At 36.3% G+C, this 17,500-nt stretch overlaps 1 protein-coding gene across 1 annotated transcript in view; it reads right to left on the minus strand.

Moving 5' to 3' along the window:
• LOC106879282 (mediator of RNA polymerase II transcription subunit 16) overlaps positions 1-15,476 on the minus strand; it is a 37,349-nt gene extending 21,873 nt beyond the window's left edge. Inside the window, exons 1-2 of the mRNA XM_089361665.1 lie at positions 15,334-15,476; positions 3,781-3,958 (exon numbers count right to left, since the gene is read on the minus strand). Of these exons, the coding sequence (XP_089217791.1) occupies positions 3,781-3,958; positions 15,334-15,467 (312 nt within the window). The 5' untranslated portion in view covers positions 15,468-15,476. The remainder of the gene's footprint in view (positions 1-3,780; positions 3,959-15,333) is intronic.
• Positions 15,477-17,500: the final 2,024 nt, after the last annotated feature.

The raw sequence follows: 17,500 nt of genomic DNA on the forward strand, positions 1-17,500 counted from the left end.
GGTTAGGGCAGCGGACTCGCGGTTTCGATTCCCAGACCAGGTGTTGTGAGTGTTTATTGAGCGAAAACACCTAAAGCTCCACGAGGCTCCAGCAGGGGATGGTGGCGAACCCTACTGTACTCTTTCACCAAACTTTCTCTCACTCTTACTTCCTGTTTCTGTTGTGCCTGTAATTCAAAGGGCCAGCCTTGTCACACTGTCACGCTGAATATCCCCGAGAACTACGTTAAAAGTACACGTGTCTGTGGAGTGCTCAGCCACTTGCACGTTAATTTCACGAGCAGGCTGTTCTGTTGATTGGACCAACTGGAACCCTCGACATCGTAAGCGACGGAGTGCCAACAAACAACAATATATATATATATATATATATATATATATATATATATGTACACACACACACACACATATATACATGTGTATATTTATCTTTGTGTTTGTCTATCACCACCGCTTGATAGCTGTTGTTGGCTTGTTTACATCCCGGTCATCTAGCAGTTCAGCAAAAGAGACTGATCAAATAAGTACAAGACTTTAAAAAAGAAAGCACTGGGGTCGATTTGTCTGACTAAATTCTTGAAAATGGTACCCTGGCTCGGCCACAGTCCAGTGACTGAAACAAGTATACGATACACAAATATGTGCCTCACACACACACAGACACACAGAGTCTCATACAGATTCTATCAATCAAGGCATAGGTTGACCTAGAGCAATACTAAAAAAAAAAAACCCCACTTGCTCAAGACGCCACAGTGAAACTGAACCCAGAACCATGCTGTCACAATGTGAACTTCTTAACCAAAGCACAGCCATGCCTGCACCTATTATATGTAAATATGAAGCTAATTAAAAGGAGTCGATTTATTATGCAACGACTGACGTCAACAAAAATGACCTGCAATAACATAACATACAAGTGGCACGCCAATAAACAAAGTTTTGACTGCAGAGGTGAAGGTTCACAGGAAACCGCAAAACACAAGATCTGAGGATGGGGAGAAGTCAAGTTGTACCCAGAAAATAATGTGAGAGAACATGGTGTGGACTACTACTACCAGTGGCTAGTTTGAGGTGTGGCAGATACTACAGCAATTATTGAAATTTCAACAGAGGCATTTAAGTAGACACTTGACTTAATAGAAGAGATGTTTATATTTATGCCATTTGTATTTAGTTCAAGGATAAAGTAGTTTACTGTTAATAAAAATGACATTATGCTGACAGAGGAGGGGACATCATCTTTCACAGGTTTTATTGTTGCATTTCTGCAACATCAGTCACTGTAAGAATATCAGGTTTCTTGTAATGAAGTTTATAACTGTTTTCAGACTATTTTACAATGAAGTCAGAAATGCCCCTTGCAGTTTAAGTTTAGTTTGTTGATATCCAATGTTATCCATCTGACATGGGCACGTGTAACCTGGTAACTCAGATCCTGTCAAACCATCGAACTTATGTCAGCATGGAAGATAGTCTTTAAATGATGATGATGTTGCTGCTCTCTCTCTCTCTATCTCATTACCACTTTAAAAACAAACTACTTTTACAACAAAAGGTTATAAAAGACATAATTTGCGACACAGTTTCATATACTAAATCATCATCATCATCGTTTAACGTCCGCTTTCCATGCTAGCATGGGTTGGACGATTTGACTGAGGACTGGCAAACCAGATGGCTGCACCAGGCTCCAGTCTGATTTGGCAGAGTTTCTACAGCTGGATGCCCTTCCTAACGCCAACCACTCTGAGAGTGTAGTGGGTGCGTTTATGAGCCACCGGCACGAGGGCCAGTCTGGCGGTACTGGCAACAGCCACGCTCAAATGGTGTATTTTACGTGCCACCTGCACAGGAGTCAGTCCAGCGGCACTGGCAACGACCTTGCCCGAAAGTTTTGTTCACGTGCCACCGGCACAAGTGCCAGTAAGGCGACACTGTTAACGATCACGCTCAAATGATGCTTTTTACGTGCCACTGGCACAGATGCCAGACAGCTGCCCTGGCAGTTATCCCGCTCAAATGGTGCTGTTAGCGCTCCACTGGCACGGGTGCCAGTCATTGAATTTGGTTCAATTTCGATTTCACTTGCCCCAATAGGTCTTCGCAAGCAGAGTTTAGTGTCCAGTGAAGGAAAGTTGGCATGGGTGCCAGTTTTGAAAATCTAATGCGAAACTGGCATAGTGCATTTCTATATTTTAAAATATAATTAAATTCTAATTAATTCTAATATATTCTCTGTGCATTGCCAACTTCATTTCTTCTATTCCTTCACTTGTCTAAATTAATAATTTATGCATACATACATAATGACTTCACTTGGGTATAGCAACACTAATAACCTGCAGTTGGAAGTCAATATATAGGCAGGCAAGTCAATGACTATAAGACAATCAGATAAATTTTCCAACACGTACAAACAGGTAAATGATGTAGAACACATCCAAGAATAAACAGTAATTCTCTACAAAGAAATAACATTCGGTAGGTCTATAGACTGGTCAATAGTTACTGGATAACTTTTGCACTATGACTCTTACATGTAAAGCTCAAACATTGGTCTACCATAGGGATTGGCAGAATGGTCAATACTGACCCCTGCAGGGGTGTATGTAGCTAAACCCATGCCAGCATGAAAAATGGACATTAAATGAAGATGATCATATGAAATGATTTTGAGCAACAACAGTGCTAACATGAAAAAGACTCGGTTTAACTCCTTATCATTCAGATTATTCGGTTAAACGTATTGCTTGTTTATTCACATTGTCTTCAATTAATCCTGCATTATCTTGTAGCTTTGATATTTTGATGATGTGATTGTTGAATTTTAGAATGAAACTGTAGGGTAGATGGCAGAAGCCAGATTTGGCTAGTTTAAACATTAAAAAAAAGTTAAATATTTTGGGGCTGGATATAGCCAGTTTGAATGCTAAAGGGTTAAAAAGGTCCTTCAGATATACATGGAAATTCAAAATGCCCTAGCAGACCAATGGCACACACCTAGCAAACCTGGAATCCTAAGTAGCTACTCAGTGAAGTGAGCCAATTAAGGACAAATGGACACTTTGCATGAAGACATTATAATAGAGGTTCAATACTAATGTGCATTATTGCTTATCTATAACAGAATGGTTTCAATTGTCTGACAATTTTAAATATACTGTTTTGAGTTTTTAAAATTTAGCAGCAATAATGGCAACCCTCAATAGTAAGAAGTGCTAACAGTATTTGCAAGATTATTTATAGTTTGTTTATATCATGCCATCATTTGCCAATAAAACAATGCCTGTATGCTTGTTATGTGAAAAATATTTTCAGCAATGATGCTGTTTTTTTTTTGTTTTTTTTTTTTGTTTTTTACTTGTTTCAGTCAATAGACTGCAGCCATGCTGGGGTACAGCCTTGAAGAAGTTTTAGTTGAATGAATCGATCGCAGTACTTTTATCCTTTTTTTTTTTTTAGGTCTGATACTTATTTTAGCAGTTTCTTTTGCTGAACTGTTAAGTTACAGGGACATAAACACACCAAAATCAATGGTCAAGTAGTGGAGTGGAGAATAAACAAAGATACACAGATATACTAGGACAACCAGTGTTGGTATGTTTACATCCCCATCATTTAGCAGTTTGGCAAAAGAGACCAACAGAATAAGTACCAGGCTTTAAAAAAATAAGCACTGAGGTCAATTTGTTTGACTAAAAACTCTTCAAGGCAGTGCCCCAGCATGGCCCCTGTCTAATGGCTGAAATGAGAATATTTGTGCAGTTGTCTACTTACCTTTATTTGCCAAATGTCCAACTGTCCTTCACTAGTGGCAATCAACAGATGGGTTCCATTTCGATCCCAAACCAAATTGACAACCTGACTGGGGAACGTTGCAACTTTATATACCATCCATGGTTTGTCTAAATCTAATACTTGTACTTGTGTAGCACTGACAGGCTCACATTCATCTCTGGAAAAGGTAAAAATAAATAGACAAGATTTTTTTAATAGTGTACTCCAATTAGGGCATCTGCTACTAACATCTAGGGACCATATCATCTAGATACAACTGATGACTGGATACTGTATAGTCTACTCACAACAGTAAAAGAAGTGCTGTTTAGTCTGTTTACAACTGACCAGGTATTACCAAATGTTCAAGGCCTTAATTGACCCAAGGCTATAGTAATTTAGTAGAAAAGACTCGCCCTAAGTGCCAAACAGTGGAACTGAACCCGAATGTAGATGGCTACATATTTTATGTCAAGAGTAGTGAAAGGACACCTAAAAAAACTTATGCAGTGAGGCAAAAAAAGGGTTCTTTTTTTTCAGAGTACATGGGAGATAACTACAAACAGGTTTCAGTTTTATTAAACCTCATCAGTAAAACAGAATTTACTGTAGTTGCTACAGTAGTGAACGAAGAACAGCTCAGTAAATTTTTAAAATCATACATTGGTCATATTGGAACAATAGAAATTTCTAGAGAATAAATAACCCAGGGTTGTCATCGGCATCAAAATCAATAGTCAAGTTAGTATTGATATGTTTAAAGCAGTGAGTATTAACAGTGTTATTAATCATATTTCTTCTGAAATACACCCAATTTCTTTCAATTAATTCTAAAAATTATGAAAAATTAAATAAAATAGCTTCATACTCATTAAGCTGGGTTTGGGACATAAAACAACATGAACATTTGAAGAAAGGTTTTAATTTACATCACTTAATAAAACAAGGAGTTTATATCCATAAAACCAGGGGTAATTTCAAGGATGTTAGTATGGAAAAGATTAAAAGGCTAACTAGAAATAATTATACAGTGGTTCGGGGAAGCAATATTAATCAGTTTAATGGATTAAATATTTAATCCATTGCATTAAATACCTCTTGTAGATGTAGATGTTAACTATTTTTTAAAGACATTTGTAGAGATTGCAGAAGAATAGGTTTATTCTCACACATAAATTTAACCTTGTTTCAATGAAAAATAATCCCCCAAAAATCAACAAATATGATTACTTTTTTTATTTTTGTTTGTATTTTTTTAATGGTCCTATCCATTGATAAAGTTTGAAACAAACATTCACAGTGTGTTTTTCTGACACTTTAAGACAGTCTAACAAAGTTAAAATTTCAAGTGGTTAATGTTTACTAACAAAATCTCAAAAATAACTCAAAATTTGATAAATCTTTTCACTTTGAGATTTAAATATAAATTTACATCACTGACTCAATGGAGATTTCAGGAAAAAAAAACCACAACAAAAAATGTGACATTATCAAAACAATTTTGCAAAAATTTAGCAAACATGTTCCAAAAGTTTGCATAAGATATATAAGCACTGGCATGTATGAGTGGTTAAGATGTTAGCTTTCTAACTATGTTGCTTCTAGTTAATTCCACTGCATAGTACCTTGGGCAAGTACCTTCTACTATAGCCATGGGCTAACCAAACAAAGTCTTGTTAAAGGATTTGGTAGATAAAATTACTGAAAGAAGCCCATCATATCATCATCATTTTAATCTCCACTTTCCCATGCTTGAATGTGTTGGATGGACTTTACTGAAGCAGATTTTCTATGGCTGGATGCCCTGCCACTCATCAAACCTTATCTGTTTCTAAATGAGGTCAGACATGCTTGCACAGAGTATTAGAAATGAATGACACTGCTTGTATGACAGTGACACTCATTTACAACTATTGTGCAATGTCAAGAGAGACAGAAAGAAACAAACACACATTTACACAAACATATATATATACACACACACACATTTACACAAACATATATATATACACACACACACACACAAACTAGCAATGCACCCCGGCGTTGCCCAGGTGTTACGACCTACAGTCACATTGTATTATTTGTTCCTTTTTTATGGGCAGAATCGGCACACAAGGAGTATGAAGCAAACAACTCTTCTTTATAAGCATGTTTTGGGTCATTTTCTGATGAATAACGCTGCAGTTTCTGTCTACCAAATTCAGTCACAAGTCTGTAATTGGCCTAGGGCTATAGTAGAAAACACTTGCCCAAGGTACCATGCAGAGGAACTGGATGTGGAACCATGTGCTTGGGAAGCAAACTTCTCAACCACACAGTCATTCTCATATTTAATATGTGTGTGTGTTTACATTTGTTCTTAAATCGAGTATTGTGTCCCCCACTATATCTCAAAGTTCATCAAGCAGAGATCTAGAAAAATAAATGCCAGATTGAAATATATACTGAGGTCAGTAGGATCAATAAAATTTTTCAAGGTGATAGCGCATCATGGCAACAGTCGAAGGACTAAACCCAGTGAAGTAATGTTTAAAGACTTAATGGCTTCAAATTTAAGGTAATGGATTACTAACCATAAGATAATGAGTTCAAAACTTTGTATTGAATTTCCACTCTACATGATGACACTATATGTACATCTCAGTGTACTTGACTTCCAGCAATTAACAATTGTAATTTAAAGTTGAATGGTTAGCAGTAAGAAAGCTGTCTAGGTTTCTTTAAAAATTCTTGTGCAAAATATTCTGAGAAAAAGTAATTTTTTCACCACAACAAAACACACACACACAGGTGTCTCTGTGGCAACTTGAGTTACTAGAAATAGTAGCCAAATCTCTCTCTTAAAACACACCCTTTCACCAAAAGAGCGTCACAAATTTACAGAATTTCAGGAAGAAGAAAAAGAATTACTATGTGATGGGTCTGGTACATCAGAGGCAACACTGGGCTAAACAAAACACAGACAACCATACTTCACATAAAGAGATTATCTACTAAATAATACTACTAAAGTCGACAGTATATCTTTAAAGTTTCATTCCCTGGTACAGCGCCATGTATTTTGAACATTTTCTCATTATGCTCTCTGTGAGATATAAAGCTAAGGAAGGCAGAGTTACCTCCCTTAGCTAAAGCCCTCAAAATTGTGCGACCTGACATCGTTTTCGAGATTATTTTGTAGTAAAAAGAGTTATTGTGCAAAAAACATCCTTTATATGGTAGCCGAAAGATTAATGAATCTTTTGATACCTCATACGCCAAAATCGGCAACTCAGTTTCCGAATCCTTAAGGAACATACACACACAAGGCTCACACTTGTAGACAGACACCTCTGCCCATAGCAGTGAGCAGGGATATGGTCCAGGGGGATGCCAAGAATGCTGGAGATCTCCACTACCACAAGCTTGGCCATAAACATGACAGAGTGACAGATACCTTGACAGTTTGCTTTTCTTAGCCTGACGAACTAAGCTGCTGCTGAAGGTGTCACAGCATCTGGAATCCCAGATGAAGAGGAAAACTGTCACACTGTTTTAGTGTTGGTGCCATGACAAAATGCTCCTAGTACACTTCAAATAACAACCAACGGGAACACACACACACACAAACTGTTTTATTATATAAGATACATATATTTACATAAATACACACACACACACACACATATATATTTATATATACATATATATATTTACATAAACACACACACACATATAGATATATACATATATACATACACACACACATAAAAACATTTATATATACATATATATATATATATATATATATATATATTTACCAAAACATATATATACATATATTTATACAAATGCTCACACACACGCAATAAGTCTGTTTCAGTTTCCGTGCACCAAATTGACTCACAAGTTTTGGGTCAGGCCAGCGCTATAGTAAAGACACTTGCCAAAGATACCATGTAGTGGGACTGAATACAAAGCCATGTGGCTAAGAAGAAATTAAAATTAAAATCAACTGAAACATACCGTATTTCAGCAGAAATACGGTAATGAAAGTGTTCAACAGCCAGTTTGAGAGTTCTACAGGGTGTCCACAAAGTCTGGGTACATGGGGATTAAGACTACTTTAAGAAATTATTTTTTATATTTAATCGTTTATGTTATCATTTTATTTACTCCATGTACCCACATGGGGATTAACACATACTTCAAGAAATTATTATTTTTTTATATTTAAGTGTTTATATTATGATTTTATTTACTCCATGTACCCAGACTTTGTGGACACCCTGTATTTTTTTTAACAGTTTCAGTCACTGGACTGTGGCCAAAACAAGGAGAATAATACAAGTAATATGGTCCTAAATTGGTAGGTCAATTTGAACATTAAAAAGACTGCCTTATAATATTCACTCTAATTCTCAGCATTCTACCCTTCATACTTTTGAGATCAACAGTGGATTGGGAGAACTGATACAGGGTCAGATGCAATGAGTAGTGGCAACTGATTTGGTGCTTTTTGTTCTGATAGTAACGACATTGGTGCCAAACTGTATCAGCCCAAACTAGTGGGGGCTTTTCACTTGGATAAGCATCAGGGGGAAACTTGCATACATAGATAACAGTTAGTTTATTTTATTTTTTTTTTTTTACTTGTTCCAGTCATTAGACTGTAGCCATGCTGGGACACCACCATGAAGAATTTTTAGTTGAATGAATTGACCCCAATACTTATTTTTTAAAGCCTGGTACTTATTCTATCGGTCTCTTTTATCAAACCAATAAGTTACAGGAATGTAAACACACCAACACTGGTTGTCAAGTGGTGGCAGGGGACAAACACAGACACACATACATGTGTGTGTGTGTTTTTTTTTTTTTCAGCTTCTGTCAACCAAATGTACACACAAAGCTTTGGTCTGTCTGGGGCTATAGTAGAAGACACTGCTGAAGATGCCATGCAGTGGGACTGAACCTGGAACCAAGCTTCTAAACCACAAAGCCACACCTTTTTTTTATTTTACAAAAAAAAAACTCTAGTCTTGGACTACACAGCTACAGAGGAATGCTCGAACCTGACTGACAGAGACCCAAGATATATCTGAATAAAAGAGACAAGATGTTTATCACTGGAACATCTTTGGTCACATATCTGCTCAACCCAGGCTAGGCTCGGCATGAGCTAAAACAACAATACTAACAACTATGTGAAGGTATCAATGTGCAAGTTGAGTGACAATAAGAATAATCATCATCATCATTTTAGTAGCCATTTTTTCATGCTTGGATAAGTCGGATAGAATTTGTTGGGGTAGATTTTTTAATGACCAAATGCCCTTCTTGTTGCCAACTCTCATTTGTTTCTAAACAAAGGTCATATTTCTCCATGGCCGAATACGTTTATACGGAAAACTGGAAACAAATGGCACCACTGGTATGATGACAGTGACACTTGTTTACAAGACAGGATTCTTTTAGTTTCCATCTACCAAATTTACTTACAAGGCTTTTTTGGTCAGCCTGGAGCTACAGTACAAGATACTTGTCTGCAATGCTACACAGAGGCGTAGGAGTGGCTGTGTGGTAAGTAGCTTGCTTACCAACCACATGGTTCCCGGTTCAGTCCCACTGCATGGCACCTTGGGCAAGTGTCTTCCACTATAGCCTCGGGCTAACCAAAGCTTTGTGAGTGGATATGGTAGACGGAAACTGAAAGAAACCTGTTGTATATATGTATGTATGTATATATATATATATATATATATATATATATATATATATACTAGCAGAAATACCCGGCGTTGCCCGGGTTAAAGAGAATAATGAAATCTAAAAACGCCGTCTAGACTACGCATCATCTTTATATATAGAGATGTATATACACACACGCACCCAAACACACGTATATATATGTATATCAATATAAATATATGAAAGTCAATGAAGTTTCGTAAAAGAAGGTGATCATGTACATACTTTCTTGCTGTTGTGATTATAACACCTCATTGTAAACTATGTTCCTTGTTTTCCCTTGTGGAGCATATACAAATAGGTTTTTTGTTGCTGCCCACTCTTGAGCAGCCAACATACAGTTGTCCATGTGAGAAGCAGGGCTCTTCCAAGAGAAGACCAGCTACAGACAGTGTTTGACCCTGATATTTGTTTATGGACATGGCAAAAGTCACACGAAGGGGGAATTGTAGTCTTCTGAATGTAAAAGGAATGTCTGCTCCTGATAGAGTAAGAGGAATTCTTGGAATAAAGACGTCATCCCCTTTTGCACATCCAGAAAGAATGGTAGCCTCGATAACGTGTGACATCATTTTCTAAATAATGCTCATCTGTTATGTTCGGGTTAAAATTTCATCAACATCAAAAATATATGAATTTTCATGGGAGTTATGGCCGTTATGCAAAGAATATAATTTCCAAATTTCATAAAGATCCATTCAGTACTTTTGATGTAGTTTTGGATAAGAAAACAAATGACTAATGTGTGTGTTTGTGTGCATGTGTATGTGTGTGTGATGGGTGTATATATGTATAGATATCTGTATGCATGTATATATGTATATATGTGTACATATTACATGTACATCTATATATATATATATATACATCTACACATATGTATACATATACATGTATGTATAGATCTATATATATATACATATACATGTACATCTATATGTATACATATACATCTCTCTCTCTCTCTCTTTCTCTCTATCTTTCTCTCTCTCTCTGAAAGTATCTGTCATTACAGTATCGAAATGGTGTACATATACATGTATATGTATACATATACATCTCTCTCTCTCTTTCTGTCTCTCTCTTTCTCTCTCTGTGAAAGTATCTGTCACTACAGTATCGAAATGTGATTGTTTCAGTTAGTGGAATAGTTTCATTTTTAAAGTGAAAGTATTTGACATGAGTGTTTTTGTTTCACTTTTGACACGTAATACTTAAATAGTGGAGGAGATATTATGTTGCCGTGTGCTCGAACTCTGCAAGAAGTTAATAATTTTTTTTGACTAAAACACAACTGGAAGGCATGTGTAAAATTTGAATGAAATTGGTTGCGTAGTTCTCGAGTTTTAGGGATTCACACAGACAGACAGACAGACAGACAGACAGACACACATTCTCATTTTTATATATATAGATATATATATATATGTGTGTGTGTGTGTGTTTGTCCAGAACATCGCTTGACCACCGATACTGGTGTGTTTACGTCCCCGTAACCTAGTGGTTTGGCAAAAGAGACCAATAGAATAAGTACTAGGCTTACAAAGAATAAGTCCTGGGGTTGATGTGTTCGACTAAAGGCGGTGCTCCAGCATGGCCACAGTCAAATGACTGAAACAAGTAAAAGAGAGATGAAACCCAGAACTAAATGGTTGGTAAGCAAGCTTCTTAATCATACAGCCATGACACTTGTTTACAAGACAGGATTCTTTCAGTTTCCATCTACCTAATCCACTTACAAGGTTTTTGGTCTGCTTGGAGCTAGAGTACAAGATACTTGTCTGCAATACCACACAGAGATGAAATTCAGAACCAAGTGGTTAGGAAGCAAGCTTCTTTGCCATACATACAGTCACTTCTGCAACACAGTTTAAATAAGGAACCAATAGAAAATACAGTCAATTGTGTTTTTCACATTTTGATTGTGATTTCCAACTAATAAAGTTCAAGGACCTACTCTGCCTTTGTATTCCTACAGGGATACAAAAGAAACACAGATGATATTTGATAAGGGACTTTAACCTTTTTATAGAAGAGCCGTGTTAATCTAACTGTCTGCCTGCCTGCCTGCCATTTCAAATACTACAGGGGAAAAAAACGTCATTCCCTTCAAAGAAATTTTTTTATAAATGTCTTAATATTTCAGATAGGCTATTCTTTTACTTGTGTCAGTCACTTGACTGTGGCCATGCTGGGGCACTGCCTAGAAGAGTTTAGTTAACAAATAGACCCCAGTACTTATTTCAAGCCTGGTGATTAATCTGTCAGTCTCTTTTTATTAAACCACTTTGTTAAAGGATGTAAACAAACAATAAGACATACACACACACACACATTCATGTAAAGTCATATTTAACACATTTGTGTATAGGTGTGGCTGTGTGTTAAGTTTGCTTCCCAACTGCATGGCTCTGGGTTCAGTCCTACTGCATGGCACCTTAGGCAAATGTTGTCTACAATAGCCTCAGACTGATAAAAAGTCTTGTGTGAATTTGGTAGACAGAAACTGATAGAAGCCCATCATATACATATATATATATACTGGTGTATGTCTGCTTGTCCTCCACCAACCACCTGACAACTGGAGTTGCTATTTACATATATTAGAACAGCAAACAGCACACTTAGTAATGTGCATAAAACTTCGTCAAACTATAATTAGCTGAAGTTGCACAAGTTTTCATATACCAATTCAAACACAAGGCTTTGGTCGACCCATGGCTTTAGAAGATACAGCAATCACAGAGACTGAACCAAAACCAAGGAGGTTCCAAAGCAAACTTCTAAACCATATTATTAATCTTATTTACACATTTTGATCAATTTTGCCTCTATATAAAGCATCGGTGGGACAGTGAATTAAAATGTTACTACATTTAGTTTAGAAACAAAGGTTCCTAGAGTGAATTCTGCCTGAAGCTGTGTTGACAGCTAAGGATAAGACATGGTCACAAATGAACATTAACCCTTTAGCATTCAGATTATTCTGTCAAATGTAATATTTATTCACATCATTTTGAATTAATCCTACATTATCCTGTGGCTTTTGAGATGTTGCTGATGTGATTGTTTACTTTTAGAATGACTTTGTCGGGTAGGTGTGAGAGGCCAGATTATAGCTGGTTTGAACATAAAATAGGTAGAACATTCGGGTTGGGTATGGCCAACTTAAATGCTAAAAGGTTAAACTGACTGAAATCTAGTATAGATGTAAATGTTAAGAAATATGTTTTATCACTAAGGTTGAGGTGAATCATCATTTTAATGCCCAGAAATAAACTGGAACATCGGATGAAAGCTAAAGATTACACCAAAAAACACACCATTGCTATATATATTCATCATTCGACACTTCTATATATATATATATATATATATATATATATATATGTTGTTGGCACTCCGTCACTTACAATGTCGAGTGTTCCAGTTGATCCGATCAACGGAACAGCCTGCTCATGAAATTAACGTGCAAGTGGCTGAGCACTCCAGACACGTGTACCCTTAATGTAGTTCTCGGGGATATTCAGCGTGACACAGTGTGACAAGGCTGACCCTTGGAATTACAGGCACAACAGAAACAGGAAGTAAGAGTGAGAGAAAGTTGTGTTGAAAGAGTACAGCAGGGTTTGCCACCATTCCCTGCCGGAGCCCCGTGGAGCTTTAGGTGTTTTCGCTCAATAAACACTCACAACACCCGGTCTGGGAATTGAAACTGCGATCCTATGACTGCGAGTCCGCTGCCCTAACCACTGGGTCATTGCGCCTCCACATACACACACACACATATATATATATATATATATATATATATATATATATATATATATATATATAGGATATGGAGTGAATTTGCATTAAGGAGTAGAATATACAATTCCCTGTAAGCAGACAAAATGGAAAAGGCATTGCCCCAGAGAATGGTAAGAGAGATGCGCCAGAACAGCCACTCTGACTCACAAGGCTCACACTTGTGGACAGACATCTCTGCCCCCTCGATAGTGATGAGCTGGGAAATCAACCGGGGGGATGCCAAGAATACTGGAGATCTCCACCACCACAAGCTTGACCATAAACTTGACGGAGCAACAGATACCTTAACAGTTTGCTTTCCTCAGCCTAACAAACTAAGTTGCTGCTGAAGGTGTCACAGCATCCGGAATCCCAGATGAGGAAGAAAACTGTCATACCGTCAGGTCTTTTACAATCTCCCAGTTACTTTCTCACTGGCTTTCTCTTTCGCATCATTTCTTGCTTTTTTAGCAGCAAGCACAGGATTGCCATCATTGCCTCTTCCATATTACTCCCAGCCATTGTCGTCTTTCTTCCATTACTCCTTCTGGTGCTATATCTTAAATTACTCCAATCTTTATTATCCTGTAACCCACATCACTTTGTTTCTCTCGTTACACAATCAGTTCCTTCATCCTTTCACCTGAATTCATTTTCTGTCATTGGCCTCTTCTCATTACCCTCTTGGCTACCTTGCCTTCAACAAACAGTAATGTGTTGAGGGCTCTTTAGTTTTGCAAGGTTTAAGGCAACCTAATTTAAGCCCCCCTATGTCTAAGGGGGTTAAGAGGATACTTAAGTTGTATTGAGGACATGACGTTTTTAGTGTTGGTGCCATGACAAAATGCCCCCAGTACACTTCAAACAGGAACCACGACGATCCAGTTAACCCATGACTGTGTGGAAAGTGAACATAAAATAATGGCAATGCTGGTGATGTTTAAGAGGTGTAATGGTTATGATATTATCTGTGGTTAAAGGTTCACTGTTTATAAAGGGCATTACACTGTCAAAAAACGACTGCTAAAACGAAAAATAATTAAGCAACCAATCTACACAGATAAACAGAAAAATGAATATAAACCAGTAAACATTATATGAATATTATTACATATATACACTCACACACCACGCATAAAGATTTCCTACTTTCAAAACATGCACAACATGAATTAAAGACTTGTATATTTATTTAGTCGATTTCACACACATACATATGTATATATATTTGTAAACACATTTCTTAATTACAAAATACATACACACACACGTGTGTATATATATATATATATATATGATGCTAGAGAGTTAGGGGTTGAGGATTCAACCCACTAAGGGATAGTATCTATCCAATATACTGTTGGGAGGGTACCCAATTATTGTTACACTAGTGTTATGCCAAGTGTAATAAGTGGGTGCGGATTTTACCCTAAATTTATATAGCAATTATAAAAAATATATATATAAACAGTATATTTTATCAATTTTATATTTATTTGTTAAAGTTATATATAAACCATATCTCATAAATTGCGTATTTATTTGTTGGAGTGGTATATACAACACTTGTTTACCATCTCAAAAACACCAAACACACAGTTTCGAACAAGCTCCAAACGAGTAATAAACGCCCACCCAGCGAATGAACGTTTTAAGGTAATTATAGTTCTCAAACATAATATGAAAATACATTATTTTGTCAGAGAATGAATACTATACATGAATGAAGCGAATTCGTATTTTACCGGCATAAAACCGATAGATACCAACATGATGCGATCACGAAGCTTTGAGTAACTAACCTACAATACTACCACACAGATACATATATAAAAGCACACACGTCGCAACCAATATTTAATTAAACAGGTAAACTATATAATTAGAAATATAACTTTATGGCCCTCCTACAATCTTCATTATGTACACAATACGTTGTATAAACATACCGGTCTGTGTCTTCATCGTACACACACCGACACTAAGATAAGAAAAAGAAACTATAATTTAATGGAAATGCTCAAATACCTGTCGTCAGATGCTGAACTGAAGGCTAAAATATTTTTACAAGATAAACTGCAACAAATTTGATCGTCTGGACACCAGTCGTATAACTCAGAAGACACCTTGGCTGGGTTTTTGATAACATAAACGACTTCCATGTTGACAATGTTAACCGGAAGTTATCCCAGAATTCTCTACTAAAGCTACTCGAACCTCCGCTTGTATTTTCGTATTTTGGTAGTATTTTACTGTTAGTTGCAGTCTCTCTCTCTCTCTCTTCTCCTCTCTCTTTATATATATTTAGATATTGTGCATGATATGCGCGTGTATATATATACATATATATATATATATATATATATATATATATATATATATATATATATATGTATGTATGTATATACATATATATATATATATATTTACACATGTATACATATATATATATATATTCACATATATACATATATACATATACACACATGCATGTATATATGTATATATATATATATATATATATATATATATATATATATATATATATATATATATATATATATATATACATATACATATATATATATAATAAATAGTAAATAATATATAATATACATATATATGTATATATATATATTTATATATATAATAAATAGTAAATAATATATAATATATATGTATGTATGTATATATATATATATATATATACACTTTTATATTTCTCTCTCTCTTTCTCTCTCTCTCTCTCTCTCTCTCTATATATATATATATATATATATATATATATATATATATATAAACAAATAATAAATGAGTGTATGCATATATACGTACAGGTATGTGCATACCGACATCCACCTGTATGTATAGGTGGATATCTGGGTACAGGAAATTGCAAACAAAACGTAGACAAGAAAATAATGATAATCAGAGTACAGAAAACACACAAGCCACATAGAGAACATTTTCCTTCATCAGCTACCCCCGTTTTAACACCGGCGTTTCGAAGAGCTGGGTATGTATGTATAGATATATACTATTTTACTTGTTTCAGTCTTTTGACTGTGGCCAAGCAAGTCGACCCCAGGACTTATTCTTTAGAAGCCTAGTACTTATTTTATCGGTATCTTTTGCCGAACCGCTACGTTACGGGGACATAAACACACCAGCATCGGTTGTCAAGCGATGTTGGGGGGACAGACACAAACACATACACACATACATATATACATACATATATACGACGGGCTTCTTTCAGTTTCCGTCTACCAAATCCACTCACAAGGCTTTAGTCGGCCTGAGGCTATAGTAGAAGATACTTGCCCAAGATGCCACGCAGTGGGCCTGAACCCAGGACCATGTGGTTGGTAAGCAAGCTACTTACCACACAGACACTCCTACGCCTATATATATGTGTGCGTGTATATATATATATATATATATATATATATATATATATATATATATATATATATATACACATGCATACATGGGTACAGGACATCACCAAGGGTGCAAATAACATGAAATACGTAAACATACGAGTTAACTACGTAAACAATGAGAAAAAATGGAAAACAGGACAAGTAAGCACAGAAAGGACCCTTCATCAGTTGTTGGCTGTCTATCTACTCCTCATTTCGAGCGGTGGTTGTCAACTCTTTATGCAGAGTTTGGTCACCTCTTGTCCCATCATGACATCTGATGTGGCTTTTTAAACCAGACAATGTTTTGAAAAGATACCTACGTAGATTGCCTATCCGATTTGGACCACGAAGAGCTGCAGATAAGTTTTGATCTTAGTGGATCTTAGAATGTATTTTGAGGCCTCCGTTAGATTTGCAAACCTTCTGTCATACATTGCATTGAAAGGTGTGCACAGAAATATTGCCAGAATATCTGGTGGAGCTTCGTTTTCCATGGGTTCGCAAATGAGATTTGATCCCAGCAAAAGAAAGGCATGGTCTGTCACAACCTGTGCACACAGAAAGGTCATTGTGATTCACCTTCTCGATCGTAACATTCTTCCTTAAATCTCTCTTGAATCTTGCATGCGTTACCCTGGTCTCTTCAAACGCTTCCACTCCACCCCATACTTTTGTCCGCCATCCAGCTCAATCCGAGGCAAGGGTTTCTATGTCCTCTGGATCCATTCCAAGTCACTTCATAATAGTCCTTTAGTGAATGCGTCACC

Source organism: Octopus bimaculoides, chromosome 13 (assembly GCF_046866305.1).
Source record: "Octopus bimaculoides isolate indiv1 chromosome 13, ASM4686630v1, whole genome shotgun sequence".
Taxonomy (NCBI): Eukaryota; Metazoa; Mollusca; class Cephalopoda; order Octopoda; family Octopodidae; genus Octopus; species Octopus bimaculoides.